The sequence below is a fragment of the Triturus cristatus genome, chromosome 6 (assembly GCF_964204655.1).
Source record: "Triturus cristatus chromosome 6, aTriCri1.1, whole genome shotgun sequence".
Taxonomy (NCBI): domain Eukaryota; kingdom Metazoa; phylum Chordata; class Amphibia; order Caudata; family Salamandridae; genus Triturus; species Triturus cristatus.
This window is the reverse complement of record NC_140589.1, coordinates 386,712,462-386,738,906: the sequence shown is the minus strand read 5'-3', so window position 1 is coordinate 386,738,906 and position 26,445 is coordinate 386,712,462. Positions and strand designations below refer to the sequence as shown.

Here is a 26,445-nt window from a genome sequence, read left to right as displayed (position 1 = left end):
CCGCCGAGAAGTGCCTCTCGCAACCCAGCAGAAACATCTAAATAGGGTCAGCCAATACAACTGGCCTGGCAGCGACAGAGTAGTGTGAGCCAGTGGAGAAGGCCTAATACCGTAGTGTGTGAAAGTACTGATAGGGATTGTTGTGGCTGTACAATTAACAGTAGGAACATGTACGTTGGACTCATCGGGCAATTCGCTTTGGGTTCCCATATAGTACATAGAATGGGGGATAGCAATATCAGCCAGTCAGTCCAGGTACTCCACTGAAGTGAGAACTTTGTAATGATTCCTTGTCTCCATATTCTATACAATTCAGGAATTAGGTTCATTAGCTGCATCAGCAGTGAGGTGAGATATGGTAGTCATGACGCTTGGGCTATAAAAATAACCTAATGGTTGGGCTTTGATGGAGCAGGTTTTGAAGACCAGCAGGAGAAGATGTTGAAGTACAACTACTGCAATATAGAGACTTTAAAAATGTATTCTCATGCAGTCCCTTGGTGATTTCTTCCCATTATTGCCAATCCAAGTAGGACTTCTTGCAGAGAAAATTCTTGTTGATAATTCATATACACACTCCGATATGCTAATTTATTTTTTTAAAGCAAAGTGATCCTCCCTCTGTGATTGTGCCAGCATGGGAACATTCTCCTGAACTATAACATTTATGGGCCGATTCCCATTTCGGCCGGAAGGGCTCCGAACGATGGTCGGAGCCCTTCCGACCGAATCGGAACGTGTCGGCTGGATTCCTTTCCGGCCGAGCCATTCCGATGGGCTCGGTCGGAAAGGAATCTGACTCGGATTTCCGGATGGCTGACGACAGGCTCAGAGAGCCCGTCCGCCATCCGGAAATCCCTCAGTACTCCCCCGGCCGACTCTTTATGACCGAGGGAGTACGATGGCAGTTTTTCACTGCCTTTTCGTGTCGGTCTTTCCAGCACAAAAAGGCAGTCGAAAACTGCCTTTGGGGGTCTCCAGTAGGGCCCCCATGGGTGCGAGGCTGCCAAATGGTGGCCTGGGGGCACCTATGGTGCCCCTCTGTGGATCCCTGCACCTGGTGGCAGGCACCTTGGGGTGCCAGCCACAGGGTGCAGGGATGAACTGCACCCCTGCTTTTCACAATGCAAGCAAGCATTCCGCTCGGAATGCATGCTTGCATTGTGAAGTATACGACTGCGACCGAACCCTGTTCGGTCGCATCGTACTTGCAGGGCCGTAACCGACGACAGCAGGTCGGTCAGTTACAGCTCCTGATCGATGTCAGGCGGACCTGAGTCCGTCCGACATCGGAATCGGCCCCATAGAATGCATTCTGAGGGGAACAGAGGATAGGCACCAGAAAATGGAATAATGGCTCTTTTTTCATATCTGGACTTTGAGGGTTGATCTGGTGAAGTTCTGACCCTCGAGACAACATCTTAATTGCTTCTTGGAGATGGCAAATTCAGGGTGTTTGACCCTTGATGTGTCTCAGGTACAATTGGCCTGGTTGGTGCCTGATTGTCAGAATGCTAGGGCTGGGTAGGAAGACTCTCTTGGGACTAATTAGTGTAGTAGCTAGGTTGTTTAAATTCATTTCTTTTTATTGTCCATTAGTGAGATTTTTGCCAGGACTATTTATAGAACTTTAAAACTTGTTAAGCTGAGCCTCATCTGGGATTGGACAGGCGCAAACAAGCCCTCTCATGCCCCCGCCTTAGCCTGGGCACATCCTGGGGCACTCCTATGCCATGGGCTTCTTGGTGCAGTACCGACCCCTAGTAATAAGGCCAAAATTACAATATAAGGGACAGTCAAGGTCCCAATAAAATATTGAACACACAACAATAAAATATTCCCTTGCTCAACCTTTGGTAGCAGGGGAGCAGGCAGGCTTAACTTAGGAGACAGGTGCGAAAATCATTTAAAAACACTAATACATTAAATAAGTAAGACACAACACACAATAAAAATCCAACACTAATTTATAAAAATAGGAAATATGTTTATGATTCAAATGACACCAAAATGACAAAAATCCACTATAGAGAACCAGAGATAGCAATTTAAAAAGACTAAAAGTCAAGCTAGTGCTTAGAAGCAAAATGCGCTCAAAGGGTTATAAAGGGTTGGACTGGACCGGGACAAAGTCAAGAGTCTAGGACGTCCATGTTGTAACACTTTTACACTTACTTCCAGAAGTATTTCTTGATGAAGGAAAGTGGCCCTCAGCACCAGCCAAGGGTTCAGAAGCTCTGTTTTCCTCTTGGGGTCTGGGACTGAAACTCCCACAATGCATATGGTCTATCCACATAAAATCCAGGTGAAGCTTATCAGCTGGAGTTGTCCTCATTGTTGATGTCGCAAGTACCCATCCCAGCACTTTCCACCTGTTGTTGATCATGAAGTCCACTTCTTACCTTTAAGACAGACAAAGTCCTTTTGTTACGAACCCTCATCAGTGCAGCAGGAGTAGTCCTTATGAGTGCAGTCCTCTCTTATTCAGGCCAAGGGTCCAGCAGGGCAGTCCATCTTTTCCTGATGTTTCTTTTGGGTCTTTGAGGGTCCAAAACACCAATCCAGGGATCCAGAATATCTGAGTTGCTCCTTTGGATGTTGGGACTATGTCTCCCACTGTATAACTAGCCAAATCATTTAAAGTCCAGCAGAATGTGTTCAGCTGGTTTCTTCCTGTTGGAAATAATGCAAGTGGAGTTCTTGTAACCTGTTGTTTTTAGGGAGTTTACTCCTTCAGTTTTCGAAGCAAGACAAGGTCCTTTAAGGCTGTAGTTCAAGTGTGCAGCTGGTACAGTCATTTAGCATACTATCCTCCCGGTATAGACCACGGTTCCAGCAGGGCAGTCCTTCTTCTTCTTGTAGTTCCAGGCAGGGATCTGAGTTGCTGGGCAACTCTCCCATATTCATCCAGTGTTACTGGGTGACAAGCATGGGGCCTCCCATGACAATTGGGGTACCGGGTGACACCCAGAAGTATGACAACTTCCTCAAAAGTGTGGCCTATTCTTGTCCCAGAAAGCACTATTCCTTTAAAATCCAAAATGGAGAAACTCTCTCCTGGAGGTTAGGATCTGGCTAAGCCAACCTACTGGCATGACTAAGCTTCCCTAACAGCCCCTTCCAGCAGCACCACTGGTGCAGATAATCGTTGTGGGGCAGAACGCTGTGGGGTGGGATTTTATCAGACAACAGAATAGGACTTATTCATTTATTTAATTTGCCCTATTCCATCATCTGCCAACAACCCCACAGCCCTGCCACACCACATTTACCTGCACCTGCCACTGCAGCCTTCCAGCCTCTCTGCTCATTCAATTACTGGAGCTCCTGTCTGGCTGGGGGTTTGAGAAGTGGGGGTGGGCCTGTGTCGTTTCCTAACTGTCATTCCCTCTTTGAAGACCAGTTTGGCTACTCAGCCCCCTTCCTGCCTTTTGCTCTTCAGCTTGCAAATCTCCTCCCACCAGATGTCCTTTGTCTGTATGCAGGGCACTTCACACCTCATCAGAGCAGTTTGTCTCAGCCTGCCAAAGGCTGACCAAAAAGGGTTGGCTGTCGGAAGGCTGGATTTTACTTCATTAGAAAAGACATTTTCATAACTTCTTTTCTGTGGTAGTTATAACTTTGGTGAGTTGTTGGATTTATTCTAACTACCATTTTCATACTGTGAAGTATGTTTTTCTAGCTCACTTCCATCAGTTATGCTTTATTGGAGTATTCCCATGCAAGACTATGGAGCTACTGTCCGCCGCGGCTGCTGCAGATAAGGGTGGTGGGGCGGTGAGGCCGGCTGGGGGGTATTTCGAGAGATGACCACGAGGGAAAATTAATTATTTATTTAATTTCCCCTTGTGGTCATCTCTCAAAATCCCCCCCAGCCGGCCCCACCGCCCTTACCTGCAGCGGCCATGGCTGGCCACTGTACTATAATGGTGGAAAACGCAATTAGCAGTTTTCCCCCACCAGGGGATATAACACATCTTTTATAATGTCCATGCTTATAGTTACAAGGCTCCCTACCCATAGGGCACCTGGGAGGACCTTAGGGGTGACCTATATGTAAATATACAAAATATTAAATTATTTGTAGTTACTCCAATTTTTTTATTTCTTACTTGAATGATACAATGATACCTATTGAGCACAAAATCTTTCACATTGTGTTAAAATGTGAACGAGCTGCACTAGGCAGTCAGTTTGTGGGTTAGAGCTACTAAAAAGAGCAGCAGCACAATATTGGTAAATATTATGCTGGCCCACTCTCTCATGTTAACGTGATGCAGCACAGCAACCTTTGTTGCTGCAATGTTGTGATTCATAAATTATTGAATTTTGACCCAGCAGTGTTAGCGTGGTATGGTTCAAGTACCACACAATTGACACCCCTTTGGTTCACCCCTTTGGTTCAGAGTAGCACACAGGGGCCGATTCCGATCCAGGTCGGAAGGGCAACGAACGCGATCCGGCCGAAAAAGCTATGCGCCGTATGCGTGTTTTCCACCCGGCTCATACAGCTGTACGAGCGAGCAAGTACTATGCGAGCTACATGAAATTCACTGACCAACTCGTTTCGTGCAATGGATGCGATTCACAACCGAGCCAGTACGATGCACGCGTCGGACAGCCTGTGCGAGCCAGAGTGTCTGGCTCGCAAATCGTCCGGGTGGTTGCCATGGGTCTCCCCAACACAGGCATGTACGGTGCGGATGGCACCGACGAGTACTCACTGTAAGGGACACACTTGTCCGCGACGTACCAATTCAGTCAATGGGAGCCCATGTGCGCGTCATACGACCGGCTCCCATTGACTTTTATGGGAGTCCGACCGAACCGAGTCCGACAGCATAAGGCCGCATCGTACTCGCTCGGTCGGACTGCAGGACTCAGGCTCGGTTTGAAAACACTCTGGATCCGACTCGGTCGGAGTGCTTTCCTACCCGGATCGGAATCAGCCCCACAGTATTTCAAAGTGCTAATTGAATTCATTGTTGTTGAATTTACCAGTGAAGTACATTTGATCTAAGTAAAAACAAGATTCTATTTACAATTTGGTGAGTTTGCATTGCTTGGCATGGTGCGCAGTCAAAATATTAAATTTTTTATATCGACCTACAATAATAGTTGTTAATATAGTAGGGAGAGAATATCGATGTCAAGAATATCAGTGACCAGAATATTGACCTTAAGGTAAGTAATATTGTTTTTTTATATCGAAGTAAGTAATATCGAAGTAAGTAATATCATTAGCAAAATATTGCTGTTAATGATATCGATATTTATATTAATGTTACACTAATTATATTCTCAAAAACTATACAAACACATAACTAACAGGTCACGATAACAATCAGTTGTAACAAAATGATAAACACAAGCAGACACTCAAAACATCCTGCAAACACTCAAAAATAGCCAGGCGACGCTAAAACTCCTACTCTTACACCTACTACTTAGGGGCCCATTCCGATCCGGGTCGGAAAGCACTCCGACCGAGCCGGATCCGGAGTGTTATCCGACTGAGCTGGAGTCCTGCAGTCCGACCGAGTGAGTACGATGCGGCCGTATGCTGCCGGACTCGGTTCGGTCGGACTGCCGTAGAAGTCAATGGGAGCCGGTCGTACGACGCGTACATGGGCTCCCATTGACTGAATGGGTACGTCATGGACATGTGCACCCCCTACAGTGGGTACGCGTCGGTGCCATCCGCACCGTACATGCATGTGTTGGGGAGACCCATGGGTCTCCCCCTGTGTCCGAGTCGTAGGGTTCTGTGTGACAGGGGGTCCGACGTGGACCCCCAAAGGCAACCACCCGGACAATTTGCGAGCAGGACACTCTGGCTCGCACAGGCTGTCCGACGCATGCAGCGTACTGGCTCGGTCGTGAATCGCATCCATTGCACGTCACGGTTAGCTTACGACCAAGACGTACGGAGCGGTTTGGACCCGGAAACGACTCGGTCGTGAATTTCATGTAGTTCGCATCGTACTTGCTTGCTCGTACATCTGTACGAGTCGCCCGGAAAACACGTGTACTGCTCGTAGTTTTTCCGGCCGGATCACGTTCGGTGCTCTTCCGACCCGGATCGGAATCGGCCCCTAAATCTCCAAAAGAAAATAGTGACCCGCCTTTTGTGTGATTTTAATCACAATATAATGACATATTGTGACATATTGCATGATTTTTTCCTTACAGTGCTATGCACAATGTAAATGTGTCATATTGCAATGAAGTATAATGCACACTAACACAAATAGTTTTGCAAAATCATGCATTTATATTTTTGTAATGTTTTTTAAAATATTAAAATGTAAATTTTAAATAGTTGATATAATAATTCATATAAGTTAGAAACATTAAAAAAATTTAATAATGCATTTTAAAATTAATCTTTAGGAAAACTGTTTAATTTAAGATCAACAAATCTATCATGGCACATAAATATTTAGTCATGTAAAGTATTTATCATTTAAAATATATTACATAAAAAGTGTTACTTTTAAGAAGTACTTTAAATCTATAGATATATAGAAATATTGAGAAACAACAAAATATAAAGAAAATAAATTTCATTTTTCTTCTCAAAGTGTGAATTCCCTCCTGAGCACATTTCTTCTGCTTTTCCTTTGTGTAGCTCCATCTTGCACGAGACAGGTAGTGTGAGGAATTGGCTTGTTGGTTGAGTGGGGTGTTAACCCTGCTTTTGCAACTGTCACAATCCCTTACAGGGTGAAAAAAGCCACTAAATTAACCTGTATTTAGATATCTGTTAAATATCTGGTAGCTTGACACAAAAGCAATCAGGCTTAGCGTAGACCATGTGCAGCACACAAACAGTAATAACATAAGTACACAACACAAGATAAATCTCACACCAATTTAGGAAACAAAAGGGTACATTTTAATACATCATTTGACACCAAAACGACAAAACCCAATCAGTCGAATCCGAGTTATGCATTTTTAACATTGAACAAAACTAGCACCTGAAAGATCAAAGTGACAGCCACCGATATCTAGTCGTACAAGACCTGGTCAAAGTCGAAAAATATGTCCGACTGCAATGAGGCACAAGTTGGATTCAAAAAGTGGATTGTACCAGGTCGGCACTTACCTTCGAACTTAGGAGAAATTTCAGCAAAAATCTGTCTGAGAAAGTAAAGTTCAATGAGGCAAGACTGCAGGCGGTGTCCGCAGAGGAGACATCATCTTCAGGAAGGTGCTGGAAGACGTTGCTGTGAAAATTTGCATGTTCAGACTTAGGGGCGGATTATTATCTCATCTGGGAAGCATTCCTACCAAATCGGTCTCAAAATGGTTTCCAGGGGACTCAGGTCGAGTCAGTCCAAATGAGCAATTCGGATGTATCCAGATGCTACCGGAAACAATTCGGTCGGACTTCAATGGGAGCCTGTGTTCCGAAGGAGAACACAGGCTCCCATTGAAGTATTGTGTGGCTGAGGAAAACCTTGCACCCTGTGGTAGGCACCCCATGGTGCCTGCCACACTGTGCATGGTTGTAAAGGGGGGACCCTTGGGCACTCCCACAGGCCTGTTTCAGAGGGCCCTGGGTGAAGGGGGGCCTGCTACGGGCCTCAAAGACAGATTCCGGCAGCCAATTTGTTCCAGAAAAAACGATTCGGAATGACTGTCCGAATTACTCATCGTAATTGCTCGCTCAAAAAACAAGTCCATAGAGTTGTACAATTCAGCCCGAAAAGACTCCACCTATCCGAAAGCCTTTTGGAACCAATTCGGACAGCCCTTCCAGTTTACGGGCATCGTAATTGGTCGTTGAGAACTGTGTATGATTTGGTTGGCAACAAGGGTTCCGAATCGGATTCGGCAAACCCGTATCTGATTCGAAGCTCTTCCGGACAGATTGTAATCAGACCCTTAGTTGAAGATCTCAAGCGGGACAAGGCTGGAGGCTGTAGTCAACCAGAGTTCAATGAGGTCTGAAAGCCCTTTCCCAAAGGTCTGCTGCTTCTGTGTAGCAGAACTTAGCAGGAGCTGCCACAAAGTCAGGCCGACCAGCCATGCACCTTGGGCAGATAGACAAGCTTGTTGATTCTAATCTGCTTTTGATTCTCAGAGCAGTCCCAAGTTTTGGATTTTGCCTATCTGAATATCTTAAACACAACACCCAAGGGACCAGGGCTGGAGTAGCAATCATTTGACAGCTTAGGATTCACTCAGGCAGGGTCCAGGACAAGATGGTTGGAGCCTTTTCTGTCCCTGAGTCTCCGTTCGGGGGGTCAGCCAACAAGCCCTTGGAATCATTATGGTAGTGCTGGGTTCAAGCAGTGGAACAGGGCTGTAGGAGAAGCCTCGGATGAGTCAAGGCAGGCTCCAGGCAGCAAATCAGTCCTTCCAGGTGCAGCAAAACAGCCCTTGTGGAGTACAGAGCAACTCACTGCAGCAGGCAGTCCACTGACAGTCATTGCATAGGTTCAGAAACTGGACTGAAGAGTGTCTCTGAGAGTCCTATTTTTATACGTGGTGCATTCCTTGAAGTAGGAGAAGTTTCTAGATAATGCTTCAAGTTTCCTGCTTCCACTGCCCTGGCTTCTGGCTGTCTGCATGAACAATGCAGGGGTTGTAAGTTTTTTGTGTGAAGGCAGAGCACAGTCTATTTATTTGCAAGTGGGGCTGTGCCCATCTTTGCCCCTGCATCTTGCCAGTTGATGGCCTATCCAGGCACACCTAACGACTCTATTGCGTGGCTGTCTGGGAGTGTTAGAAATGGGGGTCTCTGGTTGGCAGTGGATGGCCACTGTCCAAGCAGGGACCCTTCTTTCTAAGTCAGAGTGAAGGGCTGCACCCCCTTGACAACCCCTGCTCCACCCTGTGGTAACGTAGCATGAGCAGTTAGGCTAATCTCAGAGGCAGTGTGTAAAGCGTTGATGATCATACACAGCAAATAGTCAGGAACACTACAACGGGACACAACACAGGTAGTTTCTCAAAAAATAGTTATCTTTTTATGGAGGCTTATCACAAGACCAAATAACGAGGAAACCACAATACTGTACAAAAAAAATAGTTCTCTCTGGATGCTGCAAAAATAGTTCCAATGGGGAAGGTAAAGCTCAGTTCAGGGCAATGGTCTCTGCGACCCTTTTTACTCACAGTTCTGAGATGTTGTCAAATAATCCACAAGAAATGTCGCTCCGGCGGGTTAGCGTAGTTTTTCCTCACGCTTTGGTCATGGCCGCTCGCTAACGGGGGTTTGCGATGACTTTCCGGACGCTCAGCCACTGTAGCGATGATTTTTGGGCCGCAAACATGCGGGGCGATGATCAGGCCAGTGGGCCTTCAGCGGCAGCGATGCAACAATTTTCTTTATGCTCAGCAGCTGTAGCGATGATTTTCTGGCCGCAAACGTGAGGGGCGATGATCAGGCCAGCGAGCCTTCAGTGGCAGTGATGCGATGATTTTCTTTACGCTCAGCAGCTGTAGCGATGATTTTCTGGCCGCAAACGTGCGGGGCGATGATCAGGCCAGCGAGCCTTCAGCTGCAGCGATGCGACGATTTTCTTCACGATCAGCAGCTGTAGCGGTGATTTTCTGGCCGCAAACGTGCGGGGCGATGATCAGGCCAGCGAGCCTTCAGCGGCAGTGATGCGATTATTTTCTTGACGCTCCGTAGCTGTAGCGATACTTTTTAGGCTTTAGCGATAATGTTGAGGCTTTAGCGATGAAATGAAGTCTACTGGTTCTGAGACTTTAGTCAGGGGGCTAGCTCTCTCTCTAGCCCTTGGGTGATTGCAGGTTCAAGATTAAAAAGTTCTCTTACAGCTCCTTTTTCCAGTCCAATGAAAACTACTGCAGGCCAATCCAGGGAACAGCACACAACACCAGGACAGTCCTCTCCTGCAGCTTTCTTCAGTTCCACGGACAGAGGTTGGTCTTGAGATCCAGGGGCAATACACATTGTAGGGGTTTCAGCACAGATATTTATACCCCAAAAGTCTTTGTTCTAAAGAGTCACAAGTCACTGAACCCAGCCAGAACCAGTTCTGCTCAGTCCTGGAGCACTTTGTTTACCAGGCTGCTTCTTTCCTTTCAGGGTGCAGGGCAGAGACATCAGACACACCATAGGAGGTGGAGCCAGCATTGTGGAGGGAAGGCACAGCCCTATTCAGGTGTCAGGTGCAACTCCTCACACCCATCTAGATGCAGATCTCTCTATTCACCACAGGGACACCTCACCCTGTCTCCTGGAATACCCCAGCCCTGTCACTCCAAACCCAGACAGCCAATACACATAACAGCAGAGTACACTGGAAGGCTTAGGCAAGAATATACCTACTTTCTAAAAGTGGTATTTTCAAACACAGAATATAAAAATAAACTTCACTAAAAGATGTATTTTAATATTCTGAGCTCAGGCATACTAAATTTGTTTTTCTACCAGGCTCTATGGGTCAGTTAGGACTATAGAATGTAATAGCCAAACCTCCCATTCTGGCCTATGGAGTACAGGTAGCCTTACAGTAGTGAAAAACGAAATTAGGGGTAATTCACTACCAGGACATGCTACACACATCTGAGCATGTCCTACCTTACACATACAATGCACCCTACCATAGGGGTGTCTTACATGATGCCAAGGGAAGGTTCAGGGGCTGGGAAGTGGGTGCACTTCATAGCCAAGATGGCAGTTCTAGACTGCACACAGACACTGCAGTGGCATGTCTGAGACACACTTTACAAGCTGCTTCTGTGGGTGGCGCAACTCAACGCTGCAGGCCCACCAGCAGCATTTGGTTTACCAGCCCTGGGCACACACAGGCCACATTACTAGGGACTAACAGGTAAACCAAATAAGCCAATCATGGATATACCAATTCACATGTCATATTTACACAGGGAGAGCATATGCACTTTAGCACTGATCAGCAGTGGTAAAGTGCCCAGAGTCATAATATCAACACCAACAGGTCAGAAAAAATACAGGAGTAAGGCAAAAAGTTTAGGGATGACCCTGCAAAAGGGCCATTTCCAACAGGGAGGAATAAGCAAGGTCCAACTGCCAACTACATACAGTCACATGACTCAGGAAAATTCCGGGCAGGAAAATTCCACCTTTCTAAAAGTGGCATTTTCGAAATTGTAACTTAAAATCTGACTTTATCATTAATGATGATTTTTTTATTACATTTTTTCAGACATCAAACATGAAATGTTTACCTGTCCCAATCAAAGGTTAGCACATTTAATTTGGAATGCAATAAGGCAACCTAATATTATCCTATGAGGGAGGTAGCCACGCAATGGTGAAAAAACGATTATTTTTTTATGGCCAGGACATGTAAAACTTAAAAGTTCATGTCCAACCTTTTAATTGCAATGCACTCTGCCCTATGGACTACCTAGGGTCGACCTTCGCGCAACTTATAAGCACAAAAGGGACATTTTGGGCTTGGCAAGGGGGTTATGTCACTAATTTGAATTGGCTGTTTTAAAACTGCATTTAAGCTGTAATGGCACACATGGAACAAGTTTTAAGGGGCTGTTTATGTGGGTGACACAATAAGTGCTGTAGGCCCACTAATAGCAGTTAAGTTACAGGCCCTGGTATGTGGTATACCAGTTTACTAGGTACATATAAGTAAATTAAATATACCAATCATGTCTTGTTAGAAATGGGGTTTACGGTTGGTTAGGTTATGCACCTCAGCCAGGCAGAACCCACTATTTGAGTCAGGGTAAGGGAGTTACAAACCCAAGATAACCCCTGCTCACCCCCTAGGTAGCTTGGCAGAGCAGTCATGCTTATCCCAGAGGCAATGTGTAAAGTGTTTGTGCAACACCCACACACACAACGGACACACTAGGCACACCACAAAAGAGATCTTACACAGGGTTATCTAAAAATATACTTTGTATTATACATGAAAAAACATTAGACCCCAATCACATAAATCACTTTGCCATAAGGCATTTTTTATACACATAACATGTAGTGCACTGAAGTAAATACATATGGGTTGCACATGTCAAACATTAGGAAAATAACACTTCCACCAGCACTGTTCATATTATGCAGATCCTGCCATATGACAAATGTATGTGGTACAAGACCTACCCTGATACACAGTACCATCCTTGTGCATCAAAAACAGTCCCTGATACTTTCAAGGGACACAGCGCTTCTGTGCTTCTCTTAGAGGTTTCACCGAATCCTAACAACAGTCTGAGCAAGATCGGGACCTCCATTGAGGATCGCTACCTGTCCTGCTCTCTTAGGGCAACTTCTCCTGTGCCCCAAAAGGTGAGTGGCAGCTGCTCACTGACATGTTGGGTAGCCGCTTAGACAAATAGTTGGGGGCCCGGCCACTCTGCTCAGGCCAACGGGGCCAGCCTTACCCCCCACAATGTCAGCAATCTCAAGGCCCCCAACAGGATGTAAAGCACGTAGCTGCCCACGCTCGGGCAGTACAGTGGCTCCAAGGAAGAGGTGGGGGAGAACACTCACCTGTCCCAGTTGGGACCAACAGATCACCTATTGAGTCCTCTATGCAGCATGGAGTTGGAGGTGCAAGAGCTTCTCTGCTCCCCCTGCAGTACTCCAGGTGGTCATGTTGGTTCCAGCTAGATGGCCACGCCCAGCTATCTTTTTTCAGGGCTTCCTTCAGCACGGTCCTCGTGCAGCTATCTGTCCATCAGCAGTTAGTGCGAGACATGGAGCAAGGTCTCTGTCAGATCCGTTCCTCATCTGTCCACCAACCAGTGGGTCACCAGCAGAGCTCCTCTGCTTTTCCTGTAGGTTCTGCTCAGCTCCTTTTACCGCCTCCAGTCTTCCTGGCTGATGCTGGGCACAGTGTTCCACTACTCGAGCTAATAACGCACAGCATGGGCCACCTCAGCAGATCCCCTGCTGACTGTCTCCCTTGGCCCACAGCACGCAGCACAGTGGGTAAACTTGGTTTGGGAAGTACCGCACATGAGGGATTCCCAGTAATTTAAAGCCCCAGGTGCTTCTCATAATCAAGAAAAAAACTCCCACACAGGGAGCACACAGGAGCTTTTTCCACAGTAAGACATAGGGGTGTTTCAGCAAAGAAAGCCCTCGGGAACCCTTTAGTAAAGAAAAAGGAGAAAGCCCAATGGAAGACTTGGATGTCCCTGAGTCTTCCAAAACAGGAGGCCAGCACACACAAGCCCTTGGGGTTTTCTCCTCAAGCAGGATACCACAGAAGTACAAAAAGAGTGAGTCCTTTTCCTACACCACAGACAGAAGCAGCAACTGCAAGCTAATCTACCCCTCATACAGGAAAGGCAGCACTTCTCATACAGTCCTTTACCTCTTCTTCTAGGCAGGGTAATCTAAAATCCTGGGGTTTTAGCTATAGTACTTATGCTCCATGTTGTTATTGTTCTCTTTGGTGTAAGGGTCTCTGAAACCAGTCTAAACCAGTCAATAAATCAATCAATCAATCAGGGAATTGTAAGCTCACTACTCACCCGTCAGGGTCTCAAGGCGCAGAGGGGGGGGTCCGCATATCTGTTTAGCCGAAGAGCCAGGTCTTGAGGGTCTTCCTGAAGGTGTTCAGGGAGGGGGCACATCTGATGTCTGCCGGTAGGTAATTCTATGTCTTGGAGCAAAGTGAGAGAAGGATCTTCCACCTGCTCTGGCTCTGTGGATGCGCAGTGTTTCGGCCAGTGCGTCGTTGGAAGATCGGAGGTTTCATTTGGGAACGTGGAAGTTGATTCTGTTGTTGAGGTATTTTGGTCCATTGTTGTGTAGGCATTTGTAGGCGTGAGTGAGGATTTTGAAAGTGACTCTTTACTCCACGGGGAGCCAGTAGGTGTTGGCTGATATGTTTGTGTCGGGGGATGCTGAGTACGAGTCTGGCGGCAGTGTTCTGTATTGTCTGGAGTTTGCAGAGTAGGAACTTGTTGATGCCGGCGTAGAGTGCGTTTCCATAGTCCAGTCAGCTGGTGATGAGTGCGTGGGTGACTGTCTTCCTTTACTCAGCGGTGATCCACTTGAAGGTCTTGAGGAAGATGCTGAGAGTGTTGAAGCAGCTAGAAGTGCTGGCGTTGACCTGTCGGTTCATGGTGAGAGATGAGACGAGTATGATGCTGAGGTTCTATGCATGGTCTCAGGGGGTAAGAGGAATTCCGAGGGCGGTCAGCCACCAGGTGCTGTCCCATGCAGAAGGGGTGGTATGGAGGACGAGGACTTCTGTCTTCTCGGTGTTGAGCTTCAGACAGCTGTTGGTCATCCAGACTGTGACGTCTTGCATTCCTTTCTGGAAGTTGAGTTTGGCAGTGGTGAGGTCTTTGGTGAGGGAAAGGATGAGCTGCATGTCGTTGGCGTAGGATACGATGTTGAGGCTGTGTTGTCGGACTATGGCTGCGAGGGGGGCCTTGTAGATGTTGAAGAGGGTGGGGCTCAGGGATGAACACTGTGGGACTCCGCAGATGATTTTCGTGGGGTCAGAGATGAAGGGTGGGAGTCTGATCCTTTGGCTTCTTCTGGTGAGGAATGATCGGATCCAGTCCAGGGCTGTTCCTTGTATGCCTGCGTCGTGTAGTCTGGCGACTAGTGTGCGGTGGGAGACGGTGTCGAAGGCCGCTGATAGGTCAAGTAGGATGAGGGCTGTGGAGTGTCCTTGGTTCAGGAGGGTGCAGATGTCGTCTGTGGCTACAAGTAGGGCAGTCTCTGTGCTGTGGTTGCTTCGGAATCCGGATTGGGACGGGTCGAGGACGGCGTTCTCTTCAATGAACCGTGTTAGTTTCCTGTTGACTGTTTTCTCTGCAACTTTGGCTGTGAAGGGGAGGAGCGAGATGGGCCAATAGCTCTTGAGGTCGGTGGGGTCCGCTGTGGGCTTCTTGAGCAGGGGTCTGACTTCTGCGCACTTCCAGTCATCTGGGAAGGTGCCTGTTTTGAAGATGGTGTTGAAGGTGCATTGTAGTTCCTGTCCGATGGTGGCCGCGGATCTGTGGTAGATGTGAGGGGGCAGGGGTCGGTGGGGGCCCCCGAGTGGTGCTTTTCATGGTTGAGGCGGTGTCTTCGGCCGTGATCGGTGTCCAGTTGGAAATGGTGGGCTGGCAGGTGTTTCTGGGGGACGGGGAGGCCATCTGTGGTGCCTGGTGGATAGTCAATGAAGTTTTCATAGAGGTTTTTGATTTTGAGGTGGAAATAGTTTCCAAGGTTGTCGCAGAGGTCTTGGGATGGGGTGATGTCTGTGGCTTCGCTGCGTGGGTAGGTCAATTCTTGAATTACACTGAAAAGTTCAGTGGAGTTGGTGGAGTTGGCCAGGATTTTGTTGTGGATGAAGTTCCTCTTGCTGGCTCTGATCTAGTTGTGGTAGTCCATCATGGCGTCCTTGTAGGTGGGGTGGTTTTTGGTTGTCTTGGTGTTTCTCGAGTTCTTCTCTAGGCATCTGCAGGTGCGTCTGGCTTCTAGGAGAGTGATGGTGAACCAGGTGGCTTTCCTGGGGTGTTGTCTGTCGGGGTTGCATAGTGGGGCAAGATCATCTGTTCAGTTGGAGATCCACGTGTGGAGTTCGCTGGCTGCGTCGTTTGCGTCCGGTGCCCAGGTGTGGTTGTCTTGGATGAGGGTGGAGTTAAGTTGCTCGTCTGTAACTTTGTTTCAGTTCCTTCGTGGTGGGCGTGGGGCTGGTTTGGGTGCCTTGGGTTTGTTGATGGCGAAGTGTATGCAGTGATGCAGTGGTGGCCGGTCCATGGCGGCTGCATTGTGTGGCTTAATTGGACGCTGTTTCCTGCTGCGAAAATGGGGTCGAGGGTGTGTCCTGCTCTGTAGGTCGGTTTAGTGCAGGTGTCTTCCCTGGTGCAGCATGACCACAGGGGGTGGAGGCAGCATTGTGAAGACGACATACAGTCTAATCAGGTGCAAGCGAAACGCCTCCCACCGCTCTAAATGCAGACCAGGTCTTTTCAGCCCAGCTATGAGCCACACAGGCAAGGCATGGCAAACCTCAATCCCCCAGTGACAGTCTGGAGTGAATGCACATCCCCAGCTCCTGCCACTACAACACCAGACGCTGAATACAAAAACAGTCAGAGGAACAAAGGATGGTAAAGTAAGAAAATGCCCACTTTCTAAAAGTGAAATTTTCAAACAGAATTTAAAAAACACCATTACTAAAAGGTGCATTAATAAATTATGAGTCCATAGAGCCTAAACTCCAGTTCCCTATCTTATCCCTGTGGAAAGTTATACTTGTAAAATGTTAAAAAGCAACTCCCAATTTAGCCTAAGGGACAGATAGCCTCTCAATAGTAAAAAACAGAATACACAGTATTTCACTATCAGGAAATTTCATACATACCAGTGCATGTCCTACCTTACACATACACTGCACCCTGCCCATGGAGGTACCTTTGGCCTACATTAGGGGTAGTTTACATGTAAGGAAAAGGGAAGGTTATGGCCTGGCAAGTGGGTGCACTTGCCAGGTCAACATGACGGTTTACTACTGCATGCGCAGACACTGCAGTGGCAGGTCTGAGATACCTTTACAGGGCTACTCATGTGGATGGCACAATCAGTGATAAAGCCTACAAGTAGTATTTAATTTACAGGCCCTGGCACATACAGTGCATCAAATATGCCAATCATAGATAACCAATCATATTCACAATATATACAGAGAGGACATGCACTGATCAGCAGTGGTAAGGTACCCAGAATCCCATAACCAACAAAAACAGGGTCAGAAAAATAGGAGGCAAAAGGCAAAAGGTTTGGGGATAAACCTGCAAAAAGGGCCAGGTCTAACAGGTGTGAACCAATGATACCATGTTTTATGGAGTGCGCATAAGCACTCCAGCACTGGTTAGCAACAGTAAAGTGCAGAGTCATAAAGACAACAGAAAGGAATTCAGCATTTGAGTCATTAAGATAAAGAGTAAAAAAATATAGTTGCAAGAACACATCCTTGTCAAAACTATCTGGCCGATCTAAAAGACTGCTTCACATACCTTACTCTGGAAGAAAGGTTGAAGCAGACAAACCAAACAAATTAAAAGGAGCAGTTGTTTTTTTATGTTTAGGCTGGATGCTGCCCTATTCTGCAGCCGCACTCATCTCATATCTTGTATGCTCTGTCACTTAGCATCTCAACTCTACCTTTGCTTAAGAAAATCCTCACCTGTACAAGCTAATTTGTGCAATGCATGACTCCACTGTCTGCCTACAATTGCTCCTTTGTAAGGCTTACAGGCCAACACCGCAAAACAGTTAGCAAAGCAGAAGTCCCTCCTACAGCACAGCAGCTCTTCTTCTTGACAGAATGTCCTTAGTCCAAGCAAAGCTTTGATTTGGTGGTGTCAGGGGTCCAGTACTTATACCCAAATATGCCTTTGAAGTGTGGGAGACTTCAAAGAGGCCTTTGAAGATCACAAGGTCCCTGCCTTTTCTGCCCTGGCTCCAGAGCAACTACAGGGGCATGTGCAGTTCTTTGTGTGGTGACAGCCCATGCAGGTGCAAGAGTCAGGGAAGACTCGTCAGCCTGGTGATGGGCCATCAGGATGCAAATGTCACACCCCAGCTCCCTTTGTGTGACTGTTTACGGGAATGCACAAATCCCAGTTGCCACCCAACCCAGACGTGTATTCAGAGACAGGCAGAGGCACAGAATGGTTAAAGTAAGAAAATGCCAACTTTCGAAAGTGGGATTTTCAGATTAATAACTTAAAATCCAATTTCACCATGAATTGTGATTTTAAATTATAAATCCAGAGAATCCAAACTCCAAATCTCTATCTTTCCCTAACTGAACATTATACTTAAAAGATGTTTTAAGGCAAACCCAAGGTTGACCTATGGGAGAGATAGCCATTGCATTAGTGAAAAACGAATTTAGCAGTTTTTCAGTACTAGGGTATGTAAACCTCAAAAGTGCATCCTACCCTTTAAATACAGTGCACCCTGCCCATAGGGCTGTCTGGTGACTTATATGTAATAAAAGAACAGTTTTGGCCTGGCAAGTAGGTTAACTTGCCAGGTCGAAACATCAGTTTAAACTGCACACAAAGGCTCTGCAATGGCAGTCCTGAGCCATGTTTAAAAGGTTACTGTGTGGGTGAGCACAATCAGTGCTGTTAGCCCAATAGTAACATTTAATTTACCAGCCCTGGGGCCACATAGTGCACTTTACTATGGACTTATAGGTAAATTAAAAATGCTGATTCTGGAAAAGCCAATGTTACCTTGTTTTGAGTACCGAGCATCCGCACTTTAGCACTGATAAAGTGCTCAGAATCCTAAAGCCAGCAAAAATGAAGTCAACAAAGCAAGAGGTCAGAAGGCAAAAAGTCAGGGAAAATCACACCAATGATGCCAGATCTAACACGCATAATGATTCCAAGTCAGTTCTTCAGTAGTCTTTCATTGAAGCCTAAAATAGAGAAAGCTCTAATCAGAGACGCTAACGTCAGAACGAATCTGAATTCATCTTACATTCTTAGAAAATAAGATATACATGTAAAATCACTTTTTTATATTTGACTCTCAAACTTTTAGCATCTGTAGCCTAATCCTGCTTATTGACGACATGATTGCTAACATCTATCCCGCTGCTCTTGTTTTTGCTCTTAATGGAAAATTCTGACTGATTAGAAAAAGTCTAACTCTGTGAGTTACAAACTTCCTAATTTGATTTTATTGTGAATTTATAAGCCAATAGAATCTTACCTGGTAAGCACCACTTTTAGTACTGTTTTTAGCCTGGTAGGGGCTGCAACTTGTAAAAGTCAAATCCACATCAATTCTTCTATTCCTAGTAACAGTTCTGAAAAATATACAAAACTAAGAATAAATCCAAGAATATAAAGATAGTGTTACACCTGACACCATAGGCTTGGGTCTCCCTTCTATTTTGTTTGCCTTTACCTCCTGTGTATTGCTGTGTGTTGGACTACATTTTTGCTGGTCTAGATGCTTTGAGCACTTTGCCACTGCTGTTCAGTGCCAAAGTGCAAGTGCTCCCTTTGTAAATTATTGTAATGGATTAGTGATTCCATGATTGCCTTATCTGATTTACAAGTCAGACACTAGCACAGTGCACTATGTGTGACCAGGGACTGTCAATCAAATGCTTCTGGTGGGCTTGCAGCACTGATTGTGCCACTCACAGGAGCAGCTTCTAAACTGTGACTCAGGCCTGCCATTGCAGAGCCTGTGTGCAGTCTGGGACTGCCGTGTCGACTTGGCAAGTGCACACACTAGCCAGTCCCTAAACCTTCCCTTTTCTACATATTAGTCACTCCTAAGGTAGGTCCAAGGTACTCCTGTGGGCAGGCTGCATTGTATGTGAAAGGTAGAGCATGCCCTGATGTGTGTGGCATGTCCTGATAGTGAAATACTGCCACTTTCGTTTTTCACTATTGCAAGGCTATCTGTTCCCATAGGACAGAATGGGGAGTTTGTTTATAACATCTTATAAACATAACTGACCCTGGGAACAAGATGGAAACATAACATTTAGTATGCCTGAACTCAGCATGTTAAAGTGCATCTTTTAGTGAGGGGGATTTTTCCATTCTGTGTTTGAAAATACCACGTTTAGAAAGTAGTTATTTTCTTATCTAACTATCCAGTGTGCCTCTGCTAGGTTTGTGTATTCCATGTTTGGCTTTTGGATGACAGGGGCTGGAGAGGGGCAGTGGCTCCAGAAGTCTGATGAGTCAGGGCTGAGGAGATGGGGGAGGGGGAGGAGATTTCCTTTTCACCTGAGTGGGCCTGGTCTGCCTACAACAATGTTGTCTCCACCTCCTGCCAGGAAGCTGCACCAGTGAAGACAGAACTGGTTTTGGCTGGGTACAGACACTCTCTGCCTTCAGAGAACAAACAATTTTGTGCTATAAATAGTGGGGCTCAGACCCCAGAACTTTAGATCACTTCTAGGAAATCAAGAAGTTCCTTTGCCAAGGAGAAGAGCCAGATAAGGTGAGGAGGAATACTGCCCCTGTGCTGTTTGAAGTTGGCCCGCAGTGGCTGCTTGCTGCCAAGGAAAGGAGAAAAAGGACTTTGTTGTTTGCTTTGTCACCTGCTTGAAGAAAAGATCTCCAAGGACTTGAAAATGAGCTTGCCTCCTGTTCCGAAGTCTCAGGGACACAAAGACTTCATCCCTTCTGTCTCTCTGCATCTGGAACTGCTGTTTCAACTGCTCTGAAGGAAATTGCAACACCGACACCGGCAAGAGATGCCATAACCTGCACCGATTCCATGGGCACCACTCATGAAGAGCACGACGTACCACCCTGACTTACACCGCAGGCCCAACGCCTGCTGATGCCGTGCTGCATCAACTCCAAAGCCATCATCGAGGCCGTTTCGTGCACCGGAACCGAGGACACCGCTTGTGATGTCCACGACGCACCGTCTGGACTCGCACTGCAGCCCCGACTTCATCAATGCAGGTGCTTACTCAACGAGGAGCCAATCCTCGACGTGGGTGACTCCCAAATCCATCGACATCACACTGTCATAAGGAACAGAAGCCTTGCCACCATCCGTGACGTCACCTCCCTGAAACAGTAAGGAACCGACGTCCCACCTTCCCTGCGCTGCAGTAAGAAATAGAGGTATCACCTCCCCTAGAGTCGTAAGGAACCAACGCCGCAGGCGCCAATGAAGCATCACCTCCCCAACGCCGTGCACTGTCTTTGCTTTCATCAATTCCAATGTATCGTTCTTTGTGGGTGTTTATGACACCGCGCACCTCGCGGATGGCGCCATTCCTTGGGATTTTCATCTGTCACAACGTCGTAATAACTTCAACTGGAGTTATTTGTTGCTAGAACTTTGATTTGAGTGAATAACCTATTTTTGATGATATTTTTGATACTGTATACTGGATTTTTGTTGTTTGGTCTTGTTTTGGTTTAGATAAATATTATATATTTTTCCAAACTGGTGTGTTGTCCATTTGTAGTGTTTTCACTGTGTTACTGTATGTGTTCACCAATGCTTTACATACTGCCTCTGAAATAAGCCTGTCTGCTTGTGCCAAGCTACCAAGGGGGTGAGCAGGGGTTATTTTAGAAGTGTATCCCCCTTTCCCTGACTAGAAGCAAGGGCCCCTATTTGGACAGAGGTACCTACCTCTGCCACCTAGAGACCCCCATTTCTAACAGATAGTATAAAGTACTCTTTTCCAGGCCTTTCTCTTCCCAGCTGTTGTCACTAAATGCTATGGTAAGTTATATGTATTTGTATATCACACATCTCGCCCAGGAGGATATCCTGGCGCTGAATCACCTATTATGATCCTGGCCAGCTGATTATCACTGATTCATTTGGATTCATCAACAGCAGTCTAAGCACCCTGGCCATGCAGCTCTGTTTCATCATCAACAGCAAAACGGATCTTTCACGTTTTACCTGGGGGTGTCCCAATCTCTTTTAAAGGATCATACTCACGAAGTATGTCTTATGCCCTTATTTTCTATGGGTAGATTGTAAATTACCCCTGTTCTCCCCTATTTATCAATATGTATATTCTACCATTGCTGATCTTTACCAGCGTATTTACTCGCCCAGTAGATGACATACAGCTCATAGTTACTCTAGAGGATAAACTTAAGTCTACATTCCTTTGAGTTAATCTATGCCTCTTGGCTGTGTTAGAGTGTATGCGACTCAATTGGTTAAGATTAAAGGACAGTAAGGCTGAAGAACTTATGTTTGGGGATGTAGAGTTAAGAGCTCTGGTGAAACTGCGGGGTGACTGTCCTGAAGCAACAAGGGAAGCTTCACAAATAATTTTACTCCAACTAACCATATAATGGTCATTAATGTTACGTCTAGATGGAATGTTATGATGAACAGGGGAACTTATAACTTCACCACTAGGTGAGCAAGGAAGCAATTCCTTTTGATTAAGGTACCCTCACACACCCTAGCGGTGTCATGCTTCATCATCGGGTCACCCCGACGCCTAAAAGTCGGGGTGGGCTCGACCACAGTGTTGGGAGCGCTTTGAAGAAGTTGCAGACCAGGGAGGCTATAAGATAAAAAACCTCAGGCAGATCCCCAGTTTCCCTTTATTCTTGGGTCTGTCTGGGTTGGTTAAAAATAATAAGAGTAGGGGTATATATAGGAGTATTATGGTCCTATGACCCTAGTGCCAACATGTTTCAGTCCACAGCGGCCATAAAGGTCCAGGACTTTCTTCAGGGCAAATGAGGCCACCCTGGGATTCAGATGGGGGAATACCCTATTCTGTTTTTTTAGGCAAGGGTAGAGTAGCTACTCATTGTGTAGAAGACTGATTAATTAATCTGTCCTGCGTTGTACATCCATCTGTAAAAGAAAACACAAAGAAACACATATCCAACTTATACAAATCGGTTTGCATCAAGGAGTTTCCAAAATGGCGTGTTTCAAAATCGTGTTTGGAATTCAGAGCCACACCTATATGTGCCAGGTGGTCATAGAGGCATAATAGTGTGCAACAAGGGAAGCCTCAGAGTTTGGTTCTCTACTGGACCCTCAACTAACCACGAACTTGCATGGTACAGTGATTGTTAGACCTTCTCCCTGTCAGGTTCAAATCATAAAAGAAACTTTGTTTTATAGCTGTAGCGTTCACCATCGTTTCTTGCAATCTTCTAATCTCACTTTTTGTTGCATATAATTATTCAAGCCAGTCCACTTCAGGAAGGCATGAGTATGGATCCTCATTTAGAAAAGTAACTTGCAGAACCACAATTTGTAATTAGCAAATTTACACTTGAACACTTTTCATTTTCTTAGCCCGAATTGTATCGGATACTTTTAGATTAGCCATGATATATACTGTAGGGCGGATTTCTGAAATGTATTCATTTAAGCTCATACTAGTGCTCTATGTTTGCTTTACCTTGGGTGCTTTGGTGGTGAGAGATCAGAAAGTGATTCTTCTGCTAAGAGCATTTCATATAAAACATATATATTTTTTTGCAGAGCACCTGCAATGTGATCTGGCAAATTCATTGCGCTTGGTGAGATGTAACAATCCAGCACAGCACAAAAGACCTAGCTACAAGGATGCGCAGAAATAATACCTCAGCAATGTCATGTTTACTCGTATAATGCACTAATCACCAGTGAGGCTATCCAGGCACTTAGCAAGTGAGCAGGCAGCTGTCTCCTGGTGAGGTTAATTGAAGAGCCAGGTTTTCAGCTTCTTGCCGAATTTCAGAAACCTAGAAGAAACTCTGCTGTGGTGGTGAGAGAGGTTGGTCCATGCTTTGAGGAGAGAAAAGATCCTACAGCATGTGGGTTTGCTGATGTGGGGTATGCTTGTCAGAACTTGTCCAGTTGAGCGGAGGTGCGTGGGAGGTGTATGCGGGTATTCAGTTCTGCAGGGCTGGTGTTGTGTAGTGCTCTGTATGTGTGTGTGATAAGTTTGATTTGGGTACGTTTCTGACTTGGGAGCCAGTGCAGTTCTCCGAGGTGTGGAGTTATATAGGTGCAGCGGGTAGGTTAAGTATGAGTTACTCGCAGTATTTTGTATGGTCTGGAGCCGGTTCAATAGCTTCTTAGTGATTTCTGCATAGAGTGTGTTACTACACTCTAGTTTGTTGCTGATCAAAGCCTGTGTAACTGTTTTCCAGGTGTTCTCAGCCATTTGAAGATCTTTTGTAGCATCTTAAGGATGTTAATGAGGCACGATTCCTTCTGCAGTATTACCAACCAAATACAAGTGCAGAGATGGAAGCCATAAGAGAGAGAATACGTCTATCTTTGCATTTACAAAGTTTCAATATAGCATTATGTATTATTTCAATGTCAGTATTATCATAATGTAAAAAAAGATTCCTTGTGTAAAAGGTACATAGTGGGGTTCATGCAGCAGCCGAAGTGACCGCTGTCTACTTCAGGCCCACATTTGTCATTTTTACAGGAAAAGCAGTCTCTCGCTGACCCGTGACACTAGTTTAAAGTCATCAGACTGACACGGACCGCTGAATCCGGATGAGGTCACAAAGCAGTGTTGCATTTCTTTGCAAAGAGAAAGGAAGTGGGAACAGCTCTTTGCTATTCCCTTTACCTTGCAATTTGTATTTAGTCACAGTGCTAATATTCTGCGTGACAAAGATATTTGAGGCTCTTAACAACATTTCAATGCATTGCCATTTGGTCTCTCATCATTGCACAGCCTGGCGCTTTGCGTGAGTGAACAGCCTTTAACACAGCAGGTTCTGAGTTTTCTACCCCATTACCTGACAGTCCATAAAATGGACCTGCTGCTCTTCTTCTCTAAACCTTTAAGTCTGTCATCAATCAGCAGGAGCATATGGTTTAATTTTGCTTACACTAACTGTCAAAAAAGACGGCATAATGAGACTTCAGAAACATTCAGGAATGCATTGTGACAGTGTTGAGTGCCTCATTTCCCTCTTTTCAATTAGCCTTCCCTATATTTGTCACGTATGAATAAAACGAAATGGTCTTCACTGCTCCTAATCTCGTTAGTCATGATTATTTTGTAATGCACTTATAAATATGAGCTTATTCTTCTTTAATTGCAAGTGCATTCTAATACGTAGGTTTTATTGTTTTAAAGAGTTTTGTAATTCCATAGGGTAATTTATCATACTCATAGTTATGTTGCCATATGTATTTATTACTGTTATGTAATATAGGTCGATAATTCCATTAAACACGATTTGTTGTGTTTTGCTCACCATTACCTTTTAGGCTTTGTTATGCCTTATGCGTACCACCAATGATAAGCTAACTGAAGACAATAATTCAGTTTGTGTTCATGCTCTTGCTGGCAGTGTACTGATTCAAATCAAACAAAAATACTTTAATGTTGGGATGCTTTCCTTATACTCTTCACCTTTTTTCATCTTTTGTCTTTCAGGAACTTGAATTTCAAGACCTTACAGCTGTCCTCCATTGTATCCACTCCTTTATAGCTGCAAAGGTGGCATCAGTGGATCCTGTGTTTGTAGAAAGCCAAAGTATTGCGAAGAAATTTACTAAGACCAATTGAAGATGCTGGAGGAATTGAAGAAAAACGTATTTTCTTAAAACGATGTTTTTCTCTCATCCGTAATATTTCAATTCTGAAATTTTTTCTATGAAATGTATAGCGTTCGTGATAAAATAAATATGTAAAAATAATCCTTATTTTTACATTTTCTGCCAAATGATGCCTAATATTCCCTACTTCAACAAGAAACTTGAGTACAAACATTTATTTTTGATATATGGGGTAGACATTTCAGTGACCTTCCAATGTAAGATTATTTGGAGGTGTTTGACTGTGATTGTATCATCAAGATAAGTAGACGTGGAGTTAGGGCTAGTAAATCGAATTACTCATTATTTACCTACATGCCAACTGGAGATTTCTGCTGGAAGCAGCTGAAATCTCTATGAGAAATACACAGGATCTGTGGTGTACCTGTGGATCTCGTAATTCCAAATGGTTCTGGTAACTCCTGTTACTGGCCCCTTCAGAAATTACATGGACCTCACAGAGAGGCCCTGCATCTAATCTACCACATCGCTTGACCAAAAAGGCAATAATCTTGACAGTTCCACACCTAATCCCTCAAAGTGGCTTTAACAATTTCAAAAACCCAACTGTAGTCTTAGAGCCTGACTGAGAGTTTGGGGATGCATCTGGGCTTTCAAAAAACATCTCTTCACAGGTCTGCCACCATGGAGGTTTGTCCATTCTATTTAGAGTATGGTGATTTGATGAGTGAAAGTCTGTCATTCGTCCTCCCCCTCTCCTGCATTATATCCTAAACACAGTAGAATTCACAACAAAAACGTAATACTCTTGACGTCATATAAAGAGTATAATTTATGTCAGTGAAACATGGTGGTTCATCCACTGCACTTCTGATGGAGGTGAAAAGAATACATAGTCAAAGTCTGCCCACAATAACCACAAAACCTACTCAATCAACATGTCCCTGAAACTCCAAGCCCCTACGTCTCTGTCTGGCAGTGGCAGTGATAGACGAACAATACCAAAATGCACAAAAAAATAGAAGGTAAGCACAGATGTTTTAACCAATTTAACTACACTATGTTAACTACCAGTGTTCTTAACCTTATCTAACAACAATTGACCATATCTCCCTGCCTGGTAACATGCCTCACACTTCATATGCATTTGAAATAACAACCTAACACAATGTTACTACCATCCTCAAATCAGTAAATGAATGCACATTGTTGGACCTAGGGTGGTCTTCCCCCAACTTTTTGCCTTCTTCCCTACACTTTTTGCTGTATCTTTGTATTGGCCTTAGGACTCTGAACACGTCACCACTGCTAACAGGTGCTAAAGTGCATGTGTGTCTTCCCTAAATGTGTTGACATCGGTGTATACCTGATTAGCATATTTAATTTACCTGTAAGTCTCTTCTAAAGTGGTGTACCATGTACCCAAAGCCTGTAATTTTAATTACTACTAATGGGCTTGCAGCATCGGTTGTGCAACCCACACAAGT

At 45.3% G+C, this 26,445-nt stretch overlaps 1 protein-coding gene across 1 annotated transcript in view; it reads left to right on the top strand.

Annotated features, from left to right (window-relative positions):
• Positions 1–25,104, top strand: part of SNTG2 (syntrophin gamma 2) — a 1,181,343-nt gene extending 1,156,239 nt beyond the window's left edge. The window contains exon 15 of the mRNA XM_085609593.1: positions 24,837–25,104. Within this exon, the coding sequence (XP_085465719.1) occupies positions 24,837–24,968 (132 nt within the window). The 3' untranslated portion in view covers positions 24,969–25,104. The remainder of the gene's footprint in view (positions 1–24,836) is intronic.
• Positions 25,105–26,445: the final 1,341 nt, after the last annotated feature.